Source organism: Hyla sarda, chromosome 13 (genome assembly GCF_029499605.1).
Source record: "Hyla sarda isolate aHylSar1 chromosome 13, aHylSar1.hap1, whole genome shotgun sequence".
In the NCBI taxonomy this organism is placed as follows: Eukaryota; Metazoa; Chordata; class Amphibia; order Anura; family Hylidae; genus Hyla; species Hyla sarda.
The window spans coordinates 31,877,468-31,895,081 of record NC_079201.1 but is presented as its reverse complement, the minus strand read 5'-3'; the positions used below and the strand labels follow the sequence as shown (position 1 = coordinate 31,895,081).

The following is a 17,614-nucleotide window of genomic DNA, read 5'->3' as shown; positions in this document are numbered from 1 at the left end:
ACACAATTCCCTTCCTGATCTGGGTTAATGCCATTAATCACATAATGCTTCTAGAGGAATCGGATGCGGATTACACTAGTACACAATTCACAGCAGTGAGGTCTTCATGGTTTCAGTTCCATTCCTCCCCAGCTTTGCTAACAGACTTGGAAGCAACCACATTTTCTTTATGAATTATGAATGTATGTGTGCCCTGGAGGAGTTACATGCTTGTGAGGAAGCACATTTTTTTTAGAGAAGGTTACCTTTTCAATGTACGTGTCTAAAATAAGAATACTTCCGCATACAGTGTGATGACCACTGATCTAGCAGACATGGTGTAATCTGTTAACGCATTAATGCAGATCTCCTAGCACATAAAAGATTAGGGAAAAAACGGTCTAAATAGGAAGTGACACACAATAACAGGTCAAAGGCCTCTCCTATTGGCAGATAATACTTTTTTAATGGCACCGATGAAACTTTCACATACAGAATTTGTCATCGAGCATCGGAATGAGTGCAAAGCACGGAACATGCAACCTTTCCCCTTCTCTCTCCACAAGTCTCAGACTTTATTTTCAGCAAAAAAATAAAAAATAATAATAATTATAATAATAATAAAAACACAAAGATAACAAAAGCTTTAAATTAATACTTGCAGCAGAAAAAATACACATTCTGTTTTATACTTACCAAGCAAGAACTCTACAAATAGCATTACTGTGATTTACAGTATACTTGTTTGTACAAAGGGATTGGCTTGACACAAAGACCATAAAGCAATGTCAGGAATAGAAAGGGAAATACCAAATAGTATGATATAAATATGATAAAGGTTTTCTAGTAATGAGGGATTAAATATTCCCAAAAGCTATACAGTACATCAGGCACGTTTAACATTCTCTCCTGTGCACCTTTAAAGGATTTGGTGCTATGGTCTGTATACACACAACTTGTAAAAAGGGGTATGAGTATCCTGTGCACATGATATCAAGGTAACTGTTGACTGTGTATTAATAAAGATGGTACAGTGTATAGAGTGTGGGGTGCACTGTGTTTCCTGTGTGCTCTGAGGCTATGATATGCTGTGTATAATGTTTTAGTTTACCATTAAACCATGTCTGATATCTACAGTTTTTCCACACAGTTTAGTCCTATATTATTACAACAATGAATGCTGAACTATGATGCATAGTGCACAAGGCTTATATTGCTGCTTTCACAATGCAATACATTGCAATGGACCTAAAAGAATACTCATGCTAAGTGTTCAGTCTGAATTGCTTACATATAGCATGCTGTGGCATGCACAATCATATAAGTATAAATCAACATACGAATTTCCTTACTGTACTTCCTATGAAAACAATCAATTTGATTTCTTTATCACCTTGTCTCAGCAAAGACTTTTGTGGCACATCACTAGGGTACACTACCATTGTCTGATCAAGAAAAGTAACTTTAGCCTTAAAATTTAAATATCATATATACATGACAGTGAACAGCACTATGTTACCATTTTATTAAAGTAAATATCGGTAAATATTATACTTATGATGGTGTTGGAATTGGAGTCTGTACGTGGAAAAATAGAGGAGCTGGTGTTGAAGGGGTATTCCAGGAAAAAACTATTTTTTTTATATCTCAACTGGCTTAAGAAAGTTTAACAGATTTGTAAATTACTTCTATTAAAAAATCTCAATCCTTCCCGTACTTATCAGCTACTGAAGTTGAGTTGTTCTTTTCAGTCTAACTGCTCTCTGATGACATCTGTCTCTTGAGCTGTCCAGAGTAGGAGCGAATCCCCATAGCAAACCTCTTATGCTCCGGACAATTCCTGAGACAGATAGAGGTGTCAGCAGAGAGCACTGTTGTCAGACAGAAAAGAACAACTCAACTTCAGTAGCTGATAACTATTGGAAGGATTAAGATTTTTTAATAGAAGTAATTTACAAATCTGTTTCTGGAGCCAGTTGATCTAAAAGAAAAAAGTTTTTTCCTGGAATACCCCTTTAAGTTTAGGGTGCATTCACATCATGATTTGTGGTGTGGATACAATTTTTGAAGCTCAAAATCGGCTGCAATTGTATTTGCGCAAGGACTGGCACGGGTCCCATTTAATCCTATGACCTGAGCGTAGTCAGCTTTGACTACGATCATAACATTTTCCAAGCGTATCCCACTTTTAAATCAGAAGAAAAATTGTGATCTGTAGAATTTTTCAGTCCCATCCAAAAGTTGGATATGTTTAGAAAATGACCTGAATGTAGTCACTAGCTGACTACACTCGGGTCATAGGATTGAACGGAGTATCTTATTGGATTTTTCTTTCGGCTAAGCTGATTACAATAAATTACTGATGAAATATACATATTTTGTTTGACCTTTTTTTCTTTCTCTCCAAATCATTCATCATTTTATATAAAATCATTTTTTTTAAGTGAATGTTTCACCTTTGCTGACATGTCTGTTTTAGAAGGTAGCTGCACACCTCAAAAACATTTCTTTTTAATGTTTTTGAATGGTCTACCCTTTGTAACTCTCGTTTATATTTCTATCTCAATGTACTGACCAATGGTTATATTTATTATTTTCAATAAAAATATATTTGATAAATAATATCTTGCTATTCTTGTTATTACAATTGGTGGTGTATAAATAAAGAGACAACAAGGTGTTATTATTCCTTTTGAAACGGTTCAATCCGGGCTCATGGTGTATCCCAGATTTGTAATAAAATCCAACATACAAATATTTGCTAAAACAGACGTATCGGGGAGCTGGCAGATCCTCTTCAAATGTAAAGGAAATCTATGATAAACCCATTTTACTGCTGAAGTCAGTATAATACACAGCAACTGCGATTCTTATAACAGCAACCTTTAGTATAGCATTAGTGTTCCTTGAAGAACACTCCCAGACTGTATCAAAAGAAAAAAAAAACAACAGATACAGAAAACTTGAAAACATTGGTGCAACTTATAATGGAAGCATTCTCAGAATTCCACAGAAAGCCAGTCCCTGCTTAGATAGCACGAGAACACTAGTTACACTGATTACTTGAGGGTACAGATGGGCAAACAGAACTCAGAGCTTGGACCTCGCTTTGCAGGTTATCCTTTTTGTAAAGGGAATAGGGCACTTGGGGAAAGTCAAGGAAAAGACTGTAGACCAGCTACACAGAATTAAAGGGATTCTATATGTGGCCTTGTGCGCTCCAATAAACTGTATGATAGGGAAAGTGGTGAGAGGAAGTCTAAGATCTAGGGTGGAAGAAGAGTCCATCCTCATCCTGATCCATTTAATCCTTTCAGTGCTGCAGCGTTCAGCAATGAAGGGGTTAAACCCCTGTCCCATGACAGCTTGGGGTCCAGCTTCTTCTTTTCAGCCACGTGACTTGCAGGAACTAATGTTTACCTGGACCGAAAAAAAAAATTCAGAACTGGTGAGTGGGCACAAAAATAAGATTTAGGGATCTTCTATGTCAAGGAACTCTTGTTTTGGAGGGGCTGTTCCCCGGTACCAGGAACAGGATCCATCACTACGCTTAATGCAGGCATAATGTTTAGCCTGCCGTCCATTTATGCTCTTCTCTGTCATCCAGTCTGTCCAGAGACACTCATCATGGGAAGAAACATAGCATGGAATGGAAGGACAGCGCGAGATCTGAGGAAAAATGTAGAGAGACAACAAAGACAACTATCAGTTACAATTGTTACTACTTGGCTAAATGGATACATTGTCATAGTAAAGATGTTTTATCAATATGTAGTGCTGTAGGACACAAAGCTTAGTTTACCAATTAGGCTATTACACTGTAACAAGACAAAATGAGTTCCATATGTGATCAGTACTGTACTGTGCAATACAGTACTGTGCAAATGTGGAAAAAATGCTACAACTTAAGAATGCTTTAAAAAAAAAATAGAAGTGTTAGTAGTTTATTTTTATTAATAATCCAAATGCAAAGTTAATGAACAGAAGAGAAAAGAAATTAATCAAATCTATATTTGGCGTGATTAGAAATGTAAAATTGTTGAAGCCATGAATAAAATATGGAAATATTGTGATGTTGAGAACATTATCTGTGATAGGGAGAACATTATCTGTGATTGGGGAGAACATCAATAGGAATCAGAAAGATGAATGTTTATTATGGCCAATCTGAGAGGACAGAAACAATCAAATACTGTAATATCAACAATATGGAGCCCAGCCACAACCAAACTCAACTGAAACCTTCTTCTAAGCAACTCCCGTAGAGACAGAAATGTATATTGTTCTTCTTTAAAATGTGCATTCTCAGTATTTGAAGTGTATTACAGGATCTTGTGGATGATGGCTTGTCCAGGTCCTTTTGTCTCTTCATGTCATCATGTAATTTCGGAGAGACTCTATGGTGCTGAGATCAGGGCTCTGTGGGGGCTAAATCATCAATCCTTGTTCTCCTTTAAGTTGAAGATAGACATTGGGGTGGTTGTCCTGCTGCACAATAAATTTGAAGCCTTCATAATAGTATTGCAGAATGGATGGGTATCTGTCAATGTTCCCTCAACATACGATGGTAATCTGTTCCAAACGGACCATCGTTTGGTGAAACCATTGTATGTTGAGGGATCCATGCAATGTAAAGTATAGGACAGTGGTCTACAACTTGCGGACCTCCCAGATGTTGCAAAACTACAACACCCAGCATGCCCGGACAGCCAACATCTGGAGGTCCGCAGGTTGAAGACCACTGTTAGAGGAAGTTGTACTCACCTGTCCCCGCCGCTCCGGACCGTCACCGCTGCCCGGGATGTCGCCGTCCATCGCTGTCGCCGCGTCCCCGACGCTCCGGCAAGGCCTCTGCTTCCCCGGCATCCGCGCTCTCCGTCGCCGCCATCACGTCGCTACGCACGCCACTCCTATTGGATGACAGGACACTGTGTGCAGCGACGTGGTGACGACGATGGAGAGCGCCGACGATGCAGGGGATCCCGAAGAGGATGTGCCGGAGCCCCGAGGACAGGTAAGAGACATCACCGGAGCTCACGGGGCACCGAAACGGCTATCCGGTGGCAGCTGAAGCAGTCAGCGCTGCCGGATAGCCGTTTATGCGATGGCCCCGACATAAAAAAGCACTGTATGTTGATGCTGCCTCTGAGAGGCCATCGCATGTTGAAATTATCGTATGTCGGGGCCATCGTAGGTCAAGGAGTCAGTGTATTTCTCAGCATTGGGGACACAAATAATCCTGGCCAAATCTAAGCTTCACTTGTTGCCTGCAGACACTCGCTATTGTACCGCTCTCCGGCCCATTGCAGAACAAACTGCTCGGTTACCGCCAAATATTCCTCTTTTTTACTTATTAGTCCAGAGCATCAGCTGCCATTATTCTCTACTCCACTTCCTATGTTTTCATGTATAGTTAAGTCCCTTGGCTTTGTTTCCATGTCAGAGATAATACTTTCTAGGTGCAATTCTTTCATGAGACCAATTCTGGCCAGACTTTTTGAACAGTAGTCAAGTATATGTGGGTCCCACTGGTTCCTGCCAGTTCTGAGCTGATGGCCCTGCTTGACATTGGGTAAGACAGAAGACGTCCAGCGCGTGCAGAATCTCATTAAAATGTTTCTTTTATTTCATATATTTAAAAATATACAAACAGCCAAATATATGGAATTCTTGCAGTGGTGACCTGATGATAGACTGCTGTATGTTCACTGATAGACATCTTCCAATTCAGAAGGAAAGTAAGCATAATGGGTCTCTGATGTGCTACATTAAGTTTCCATGGCTGCCCACTAATTCTATGGTCCACAGTGTTGCCCATTTCTTTGTGCTTCTTCAAAAGACTTTGAACAGCTGATTTTGAAATTCCAGTTTGCTTTGAAATCCTTGCCTGGGAGAGACCTTGCTGAGACACTAACTAGTGTCTTGTTGCTGTGCTCAGTCCTGCCATGGCAGATGATCTGCGACACGACACTGTCTATCACAACCTTCGTAACAGAGTTTGGCTGATCCTCACCCAGTTTTAAGCATCCTACACAGTTAGTGACTGTTTCAACCTACATTTGAAAATTATTATATATTTGGTAGATTATAATCATACAAAATCCCTGAACCTAGTAGAACAGATGCTGTTTCTGGGGGAAAAAGGTGGTTGCAACAAATACTGATTTGAGTTAGATTTCTCTTCTGTTCATGCACTTTCCATTTTGTTGAATATTTAAAAGCAATTTTTTGATCTTATTTTTGTAATCTTACATTACAGCATTTTTCCACACCCGGCTTAAAGGGGTATTCCAGGAAAAAATATTTTTTATATATATATATATATATATATATATATATAAACTGGCTCCAGAAAGTTAAACAGATTTGTAAATTACTTCTATTAAAAAATCTTAATTCTTTCAGTACTTATGAGCTTCTGAAGTTAAGGTTGTTCTTTTCTGTCTAAGTGCTCTCTGATGACACCTGTCTCGGGAAACACCCAGTTTAGAATAGGTTTGCTATGGGGATTTGCTTCTAAACTGGGCGTTTCCCGAGACAGGTGTCATCAGAGAGGACTTAGACAGAAAAGAACAACCTTAACTTCAGAAGCTCATAAGTACTGAAAGGATTAAGATTTTTTTAATAGAAGTAATTTACAAATCTGTTTAACTTTCTGGAGCCAGTTGATATATATAAAAAAGTTTTTTCCTGGAATACCCCTTTAAACTTCAACAGTCCTGTATAATGAGACTTTATGGATGCGCTCAACACTATGGGCGATTTAAAGTGTAGCTCCCACCAAGTAATATATAATATAATCTGTCCCTACCTATTAGTAATCTAGCCCTAACCCCCTACCTGGCTTTAAAAAAAATTAAATCGCTTTAATAGAGCAGATTTAGTGCTTCTAAATCTGCTCTATAAAGCAGGGCAGGAAGCAGCACGTCCCAGCAAGCGCAACGTCACTGATGCCTTGCTGGGCGCTTGCTTCCGCCCTCAGATCGTCTATGCAGCGCTTCTGTCGGGAGCGCGCATAGATGATCTGCCAATAGCACGGCAGGCAGCTCCGGGGTCTCCTCCTCCCTGTTTACCTGTGCATGTGCTATCCAGGGAGGAGGAGTAGAGGAGCATCGCCGGCCTGCCGTGCACGATAATACTGCCGAGACCCGGGACCGATTACAATAATGGTAGCTATTCTAAATAACTGGCAATACAATAGAAAACCTTAGAAACCCCACCAATGATCTTAATTACGCCACTAAATAGTTTAGAATTAGCTGTAGGCACATTTATTATAGAAATACTGATGAATAATCATCAGTGTGCCTACAGCTGTTTCTAAACTACAACTACCAGCATGCACAGACAGCTGTTAGCTGTCAGGGCATGCTTGTAGTAGTAGTTTTGCAACAGCTGGAGGCACCCTGATGATTATTCATCAGTATTTCTAAACTAAATGTGCCTACAGCTGTTGAAAAACTACAACTCCCAGTGTGCCCATACAGCTGTCAGGGCATGCTTGCTGTTGTAGTTTTTCAGCAGCTGGAGGCACACTGTTTGAGAAACACTCATGTAATTATTAGGGTGGGTGCCTCCATCTAATGCAAAACTACAACTCCCAGCATTACCATACAGTCATCAGCTGTCAGGGCATGCTGGGAGTTGTAGTTGGCATGCTGGGAGTATTAGTTGCCGGATCCTAACCATAACATGTTGCTGCCATAATTATTATAGTTTTTAAAGTTATATAAGACCTCAGATCAGACTTACCCATCCGGAGGATCAGCGTAGCAATGAGTGCGAGCGCTGCCTCCGGACAGGGTAACGGGGGCGGGGCGGGGCCGCGCGCGAGGCCAGTGGAGCTGGCCAATGCGCGTAGCCCCAGTTATCAGTGTGCTTGCTCTCGCCTGTTTGATTGACAGGCGGGAGCGAGCACAGCAGTGCCTGGATTTCGACTCATTGCCAGGCTGAAATGAGTCGAAATCCAGTAGTGACGTCACTGCTGAATGCATTCGGCCACTAGGAGGGCGACCCCTAGTGGCCGAATTTAAAAGTGATTTTAAACTTGTTTAAAATCACTTTTTTTAATTAAAGTATATTAGAGATATGTTGTAGTACTTAAGTACTACAACATATCAATTTTTTTACTTCATGACAGTGCCCATTTAAGCATAAATGTTTGCTATTTCAATTTATTTTTATACTTTTTTGCAATTTTTGTTTTCTGAATAGAGTTTACAAGTTATGATAATGGATTTATTGATATTTCGGATCAATTACATTTATTGCAACAATGTAATGATAACGCTTCCTCTGAATTTGTTTCCCATCGCCAGTAGTGCACTTAGATTGTAATACCCTTAGGCAGCGGGTACATGTCATGCTCACATCTTTGCATTTTTGTAAATAAAGTTACAATAAGAAAACTGAGAATATTCTATGTCTGTAACTCCACGTCCAAGTGACATGGAGTCGCTGGTTACGTGAGCGCAAGCGCTGACTGAGCGCTCACGTGACCAGCGACAATGAATATTCAAATTGAGCTGGCAGAGCCCTCCTCCAGCGTGCAATTCATAGAAGATAGAAGAAGATATTTGGTGGGACATATCTCTGGACTGAAGGTATGTATTTTAGTCACTGACCCCTCATCATACTCCTGTTCACCCACACTATAACCCAGTGTATTAGGTCTAGTGTGGGTGGACAGGATGACAGGTTTCCTTTAAAGGGGTACTCCGGTGAAAACCTTTTTTCTTTTAAATCAACTGGTGCCAGAAAGTTAAACATTTTTGTAAATTACTTCTATTAAAAAATCTTAATCCTTCCAGTACTTAATAGATGCTGAATGCTACAGAGGAAATTCCTTTCTTTTTGGAACACTGATGACATCACGAGCACAGTGCTCTCTGCTGACATCTCTGTCCATTTTAGCAACCATGCATAGCAGATGTATGCTAAGGGCAGCATGGTGGCTCAAATCCCACTAAGGACAACAATAAATAAAGAGTTATTATTATTATAATGACGGCAGCAAAGAGCACTGTGCTCGTGATGTCATCAGAGAGAATTCCAAAAAGAAAAGAATTTCCTCTGTAGTATTCAGCAGCTAATAAGTACAGGAAGGATTAAGATTTTTTATAGAAGTAATTTACAAAACTGTTTAACTTTCTGGCACCAGTTGATTTAAAAGAAAAAAGGTTTTCACCGAAGTACCCCTTTAAGAAAGAGAATAGAAACTGTGAATTTAATTCTGAGAGCGAGGATTAAATCTTTTAAAACAAAAAAAAAAAATGTTGTACTCTCCATCACGATGTGTCTGTTTCTCCATTAAAAAGAGACATGCCAAATTTTGACTCTCTATTGTATTACACCTCAGTTATCTCTTATTCTGGATTCTGTGGCATATGGTGTATGGGCAGCTCAGCTTGAACATCCGCTGTATATTTACAGGGTTAAGACTTGATATAATGTCACACAGAGGAATATTTTTCTCTAATAGTAATTTATGATATAAAGAAAGGAGAATTTAATGTACAATTTTTAGCACTTTGTTCTCTTACACTCTTGTATAGAATCTGCCCAAAGTAACACTTTGAACTTAGAACAAAATGTTCCAATTTTGTCTCGCCTGACCACAAAACCTTTTGTCACATGCTTTTAATAATAGTTAAATGGTTTGTTGAAACTCTGTGTGTAATGTGAGATTGTGCCCTCCCAGTAAAGGCTTCCTTTTCATGCTATACAACATTATAAAGCAGCAATGTGACTTTGTTGGGTAGTATTGACTCATCCACATTCTATTCTGCCCAAGAAATGTAAACTGAGAGGTTTTAAAGGGATTCCTAACCTATGTGCTCTTCCTATCGTAATATAGGAAGACACAAGTGGGCTGTTTTACTAGTCTGTGTAAAATGTCTCTTTTTTGGGGACTGTGGCCACAACCACTGTTTTAAAATATCAACAAAGAGTTTAGGACCCATTCACACTACGGATTTTCCGAGTGGAATTCTGCCTTCTATTGTTCTCAATGAGATTCTGCTGCACCATTCAAAATACAGAATTTCTATCACAGAAATTCCGGACCCCAGACTCCAAAAAAAGAGACAGCACATTTTAACGCTTGTCTTGGCAGAACCCACTCCAGACTGAATTTCCACCCTAAATACCTCCAGACAGAGATTCCGTAGTGTGAGTGCTTATGGTCAAAAATATTCTGACTAAAAACACTACATAAATATTATGCCATTCTCTAGCTAAGGCAACTATTCCCCACCCATCTCTAATCCACAATTTCTCAAAGAGGGCTTGATTTTTGTGGAACCATTGTATTTCGCAAAGACACCTTTCATTTTAGCATAAAATGTAGCATAAAGCAAAATAAAAATTATAAATTTTTTTTCAGAAGGGATGTAACGGAACTGGATGTGGATCCTCTATCTGTGTGACTGATGACTTGGACCGTATCGAGGAGCGGAGTCTAAGGTGCCGCTGGTCTTCACCAGAGCCCGCTGCAAGGCAGGATGGGCTTGCTGTGGCAGGCGACATCTGGGTCGCTACCCCCGACACGGCTCGACCACACAGTTAACTGGGCAAGGGGAGGTATCGAAGGAGGAGGCTGTAGCGTAGTCAGCGTAGCAGAAGGTCAAGGCAGGCGGCAAAGGTTCGTAGTCAAAAAACGTAGCAAAAAGGTCTGGATACACGGATATGGCAAAACAGGCAATAAGGAACACTTTCTCTCAGGCAGTAGGCACTGAAGATCCGGCAGGGGGTGTGGGAGGTGCAACAACTTATAATGTTATGTCAGGTGCTTTTACTAATTATGGGTGTACTGGCCCTTTAAATTTCAAAGCTCCGGCGCGTGCATCCCCATCACCTAGGGCTCGTGCCGGAGCTTTGAAATTTAAAGCGCCAGAACACCCATAATTAGTAAAAGCACCTGACACATTATAAGTTGTTGCACCTCCCACACCCCCTGAGAGAGTGAGAGAGCTGCAAGAGCGGGACAAGGAGAGTGACGGGCCGGGATTCGCATGCGGGCGTGTCCCATGATGCGAATCCCGCCCCGCCGGCTCACGGCCGGTGCTTGTGGCCGGAGCATAGTGTGTAACAAGGGAAACTACACACGATTTTATGTAGTGCAGTTTACAGTAAAACGGGCATGTCATTTTTATTCTGTGAGTCAATACAATTAAAACAATACCCATATTATATATTTTTTATTATAGTTAAGCTATCAGTACCATTTTTATGGACCTTTTTGATTGCTGTATATCTTTCTCAGTATTTTCTACAGTTGATTTTGCTACCAACTGGCTTCAATGAGTAGAAAAAAAAAAAAAAGCAGCAGCAAAATACGGCACTCTACCCTTAAAGTTAACCTAGGGGACTATTAAAAGCAATTGTTAGATTGCAATGTACTGTTCAGTACTAAGTAATATCATAGACCTGATCAATACTACTGGAGTAAGGTAAGAGACATCTGGTCGCCATTTGCAATCAGACCCTAGCGATCGCTCTGCAAGGGTCCAATTAGCCCACACTTTTTGAACTGCAAGAGTGAGCAGATGGACAGTTTTGTGCCTACTTACAACCATCTGGGCATCTGTCAAACTCCGTGATGCAAATCGTTGAGATTTTTGGTCGTTGAGTTCTGGTTAATGTATGAACTGTACACATCATGCACTTTTGTAGGAGGAGTTGTGTGTCTTAGCTCCTGCTTGGTTCATTCTTTTAGCCACAAGCCTGGATTTTTATGCATATTATTTGCAAAATGTTAGATGCTAACTGCATAAAGGTGCATGTGACATAATCAGAGTAAAGGCAAAATCCAGCTTTATTGAAGATAAAAGCAGTACATCAAACTTGGATGGGTAGGAGCAGCTTCTGGACGCGTTTTGAACGTTAATCCGTTCTTTGTCACAGATAACCCATGAATACCCAATGTCCGGTTAAATAGACACCCAGGATCCAATGGGGGCAGATACAAACACATGTGAAACTAATACAAAGCAAATTAAAACCATGTGGTCTTCCACAGCATAGGCAAGTAAAACATAGTAGTGTGAACAGAGCCCATAGTATATCCAGGATATGCCTGAACATTTTGAAAAATAATACAAATAGGCATCCATAGCAGGCAACACTGGAAATAGAATGGGTCACCGTTCACACACTGCATGTTTCACAAATAAGGAAAACATTTTTCTATAATAACGAATGCAGCATGTCTCCAATATCAATATACAATAGATTACCAAAAAGGTTAATACCAAGACAGAGGGGGCAGCAAAGAGACCTGAAATGTCAAAATATGGAATATGTTTCTAATAATGTAAAAATAATTCTTTCCGGATGTTAAGTTCAGCAGGTTCAACAGCGTTCAAAGTGAATTGCCAGAAGGCTTCACGATTGAGAAGTCTCCGCAAATCTCCACCATGCGTGTGGGGCTGAATATTTTCAATTGCATAAGCCACAAACACATCGTGTGAACCATTGTGTACATTAGCAAAATGAAAAGATACCGCTGAACGTGTTCGTCTGGAGGGGTTATTGATATCATTGAGATGCTCTAGGATTCTAGTCTTGAGCTTTCGTTTTGTGCATCCCATCCCATTTTGTGTTCATGTGTGTGAACGGTGGCCCATTCTATTTCTAGTGTTGCACGCTATGGATGTCTATTTGTATTATTTTTCTCTTTTTTTCAGGCATATCCTGGATATACTATGGGCTCTGTTCACACTACTATGTTATACGTGCCTATTCTGTGGAAGATCACATGGTTTTAATTTGCTTTGTAGTAATTACACGTGTATGTACCTGCCCCATTGGATCCCGGGTGTCTATTCAACCGGACATTGGGCATTCATGGGTTATCTGTGACAAAGAACGGATTCCAGTTCGAAACGCGTCCAGAAGCTGCTCCTGCCCATCCACGTTTGATGTACTGCCTTTATCTTCAATAAAGCTGGATTTTGCATTTACTCTGCTGGGTCAACTTCTTCTTTGTTTCCTGTCCTCACACACCTGGTCCGGGCGGGTCCGTGCAGTTTCCGAGAGGTGAGCTGGCCATCACACAGTGTTTGCATGCCACATAATACATTACTGGGTGGCACTGTTACAATTAGCCAAGTGGCTACTTTCAGAAAATTCCTTTATAACTCAGTTTTGTTTAAGTCTGTTAAAAGTGTAAATATTGACTAAAAAAGTTTTAGATAGATAGTGGTAGACAAATAAGAGAGAAATAAATCTTGGGTGTAAATTTACAGTTCATGTTTCACTCTTCTACTTACCTTACACTCACAGCCCATTTCATATCTCTGATTGAGACTTTTCTTCTGGGTTTGAGTGAGAGAATCCCATGGCACAATGAAGTCACACAATGTGATATGCATTTTTCCATTACCCTCTGCCTTACCTGGAAAACAGGATATGGTAACAATGCGTAAAAAAAACGTTCATTCAATACAAACTTGATGTATTACTTTTTGATTATTACTATTTTTGAGTATAATAACACATCTTTCACTTGGCTAATTCTGCTTATAATAATGTATTTTTTCGGCGATTGCCGCAGCTGGCTATTAACACTTTAGATCGCCACTGTCAAAGCTGACAGTGGCGTCTAAAGGGACATGTGAATGCTCCCTGGTGGGCTAGTGGGGTGGAGCCGGAGGGCTTACCTCTGCTTCCCTAGTGTAAATTAGTTCAGCTTTCAGGTGCTCCCGTGGGCTGGAAAAGGTGGATACGTTCCTAGGAAAGAGTCTCCTAGGACTGTATCCACCTTTTCCAACCCACCGGAGCACCTGAAAACTGAACTAATTTACGCAGGATAAGTTATCAACTGCCGAGCCAAGAAGTTCGTGACGAATCGAATTTACTGTAAGTTCGCTCATCTCTAATCCTAATTTATCTTTTTCTATCCATGGAACAGACTTTTCCTATCTGAAACGTCATCCTACTACTGGAATAGAATACAATACTTCATTTTCATACTATCTCATTTAGAATGAATTTACATGCAAGAGCCATGTCAAGCCAAGATTGAACTTACAGAGTTCTGTAGTGTTTTTTGTTTCATTTTTCCACAATATTTTATTAAGATTAAAAATACTGCAGCCAGATTATACCTATAAACCTATACCAATTACTGTAGGTTCAGGGATGTCGAATTCCTATCGCCCGACACCCGGGACATGCAGTTTTGGATGCCGGGCAGGTGAATTTTTCAGACCCTTAGCCCTGCTTCGGGCAAGCAGGGCCAGACTTGAAAGCCCCCGACAAGTGCGGCGGCGCTCAGAGGGGTGTATGGAGCAGTCTCCGGACTCGTGCCTGCTCCATACTCTGCAGCCTCCAGCTGTTTTCAGTAGCTGGGGGCCGCCGCTAATAGCCAGCATGCGGCGATTGGCGCAGCTGGCTATTAACACTTTAGATCGCCGCTGTCAAAGCTGACAGTGGCATTTAAAGGGACATGTGAATGCTCCCTGGTGGGCTAGTGGGGTGGAGCCGGAGGGCTTACCTAGTGTCCGTGGCTCTGTCATTGATAGATCCTGGCTGGACTAGGCTCTATCAATGGATCGCAGAGCACACAGCTCAATGGAGTTCAATAGCACTCTATTGATCTGTATGAGAAATCTAATGATTCCTCCTAAAAGTACCCTAAGGGACTAATAAAGTGTGAACAAAAATGTTTTAATAAAAGTTTAAAAGACACACATTAACCCCTTCCATATTAAAAGTTCAAATCACCCCCTTTTCCTATATAAAAGTATGTAAACATAATAAAAATAAACATATTTGTTATCGCTGCGTGCGTAATTGTACAAACTATTAAAATATAACATTATGTATCCCGTACGGTAAATGACGTAAAGGTAAAAAAAAAAAAAAAATACCAAACCACAGAATTGCAATTTTTATAATATCCCAGAAAAAAAGTTAGAAGCGATTAAAAAGACAGATCAATACAAAAATGGTACTGATACAAAAAACAGATTATGGAGCAAAAAAAAGAGCCCTCATATGCGGGGGGAAAAAAAGAATAAGCTACAGGGGACAGAAAATGGCAATTAAAAAAATTCAAAGAACTCCAGAATTTTTTAAACATTTGTAAAACATAACGGAAACTATACAAATCTGGTGTTGCTGTAATCAGGCGGCCTAAAGTATCTCAACCACAAGGTAAATGATGTAGAAAAGAAAACCACCAAATTTGCTACATTTTCTTTTACTATTTCAATTTCCCTTTGCCAATATTATTTTTTTTGTTTCGGAGCATATGTCATGGAATAATTAAAAGGTAGCATTATAGTAGTTAGTTATGACTATTATAAGGCGGGGAGGAAAAAAAAAAAAATGTGTAAAAGGGAACATAGGCCAGGACAAGTGGATCGTCATGAAGGACAAGTAGATTTTGCTCCGTTTTAGTCCAGTGGACAAGTAGTTATTTTATTAATTTTCCACACCCCTGAGGTTGCACATACACGATTATGTTTCGGTCAGCGGAACTTTTTTCCAAATGCAATAAGCTCTGGATATGTTTTTTTTTTTCTTAAAAAATGCAAGAAAAGTACATATTACAAATTTTTAAAAATTCACCAAAAACTTTGTAAAAACCACTGAATAAAGGCTTGATGTTTTAGCAAGCGTTTCAAAATGCTGAAAAAGCGATGTGTATGAAGGCCTTGCTGCTCTTATTCCACACAAAAACTGCTGTTTGCAGACACCTTGATCTTTTAAATTTTAGCATGTTCAGGTCATGATTTCAAATCTCAAGGTAGGAGGAAAAAGATTGAACTGGGCACTGCCTGGTAATCCTATATGGCCAATGTTCATGGGTATTGAACTACGGGGTTTGTGCGGGGGTGCAGCAATGGCAAACAGACATCCATATAACAGCTTGTTAAGAGAAGAAAAAGCCAGTGCACTCACCCGTTCAAATGGACTTCTGTTTATTCAAAGTACATAATAGTATGTGATAGTCCTGAACAATATCCCTGTGTCCCCCAATATTCACACGGGGATATTGTTCAGGACTATCACGTTTGTACTATTATGTACTTTGAATAAACAGAAGTCAATTTGAACGGGTGAGTGCACTGGCTTTTTCTTCTCTTAGCAAGCTGTTACATGATTTCAAATCTACAGGAAAAATTTACAGGAGTAAATCAAATTCTGCCTCAATTTTCACCAGATCCCGCAGAAAATGCCCCTCAGCCAACCAGTGGGCATAGGACTAAGGGGGAATATGGCCTAAAAATGTGGTTTCCCTATGTATTCCTAAATAAGACTGCTGACAAACCTGTAACCAAATAAAACAATTTTTTGCTTCTATAGAGTATTTATATTTTTGTTTTAAAGCATAACTGTCAGATCCCACAAAAAAAAAAGAATTAATATGTTACTCAGTACCTAATCCTGACCATGTGCATATCTTTTTATGCCTCTATCATCTATATTTATTGTAAAAATCCCTCTTTTCATTATCTAACAGTGTTAGAAATCCTCTTAGGAGAAGGGGGCATGTCCCTCCCTTGTGGTGGGAGGTGATTGGTGTGTCTACTCATGCAGCCTTGTCCATGACTCATCTCTTTGTCCATGACTCATGGACAAGCCTGATGCTGCTGCAGGATTGGTTAGTGTCCCAGTAGGTATGAGGACTCCAGTGGTGGGATTTTCTGGTGCCATTTTCTTTATTAAATATTCCCCAAAAAATTAAACAACCATATTACAAAGGGTCTTCAATTTTCATCAGTAACAACATATAAAAAGTTTTCGGATCTCACAGTGCCCATTAAAATAAACAATTATTATGTGATTGAGTTACAAAGTCACAAAGTTAATAAGAATGAAAAAAGACACAGGTCCGTCAAAGTCGTCCTACAATCCTACCTTGCAGGGGAAAAATATTCCTTCTGAACTCCAAATATGGTTATCAGTATAAATCACTCGACTGATAACTCTTCTCCACATCTCCACAAATCTAATACTCACGCCCCCTCCCATAGACTTGCATTGAGGGGGTGTGACCGTGACGTCGTGAGCGGTCGTGGCCGTGACGTCACGAGCCTCCGGCACTGCACCTGACGCTCTAAACGAATGCAGAGTGCAGAAGGGAGATCTCGGGGGTCCCCAGTAGCGGGACCCCCGCGATAAGATGTCTAGGGGCGGAGTACCCCTTTAATCTGTTTCATTGCAGAAGATGGGCTTTATTATAAGTCTATGGGGTGCAGTACACTTCTCATAGCTATATCTAGAGATTGATAGGGGTGACACCATTGAGACCCCGACCAATCAAAACTTTTGACATGTCTGTACGACATGCCAAAAGTTGTTGTTGTTTTTATGACAAATATATTTTTTGAACATGAGAGCCTATGGATGATGTATACCATTGTATGCATATAAAGAGGCATCTGTTAGGGTTATGCATGGATGCTGCAAACACAGTGTGAAAAGAGTGTTTTAAGAGTGTCCATTTGTGTTTTTATAAACAATCATATGCAATATCTCCTTTATCTAAGGAAATGGAGCCATAACCGGATGATCTTAAGTAATATGCTCCTGAAATATTATTGCACACTTACTTAATTTTTTGTCAGTCTTTTGTCAGAAGCTTATTGTGAAATGTCTACTCAAAATGTAGCTGAATAAAATC

General features: G+C 40.0%; 1 protein-coding gene across 1 annotated transcript in view; it reads right to left on the bottom strand.

The window, feature by feature from the left end:
• Nucleotides 1-427: 427 nt before the first annotated feature.
• TIMP2 (TIMP metallopeptidase inhibitor 2) overlaps nucleotides 428-17,614 on the bottom strand; it is a 68,938-nt gene continuing 51,751 nt past the window's right edge. Inside the window, exons 4-5 of the mRNA XM_056550173.1 lie at nucleotides 13,251-13,375; nucleotides 428-3,648 (exon numbers count right to left, since the gene is read on the bottom strand). Coding sequence (XP_056406148.1) covers nucleotides 3,451-3,648; nucleotides 13,251-13,375 — 323 coding nt within the window. The 3' untranslated portion in view covers nucleotides 428-3,450. The remainder of the gene's footprint in view (nucleotides 3,649-13,250; nucleotides 13,376-17,614) is intronic.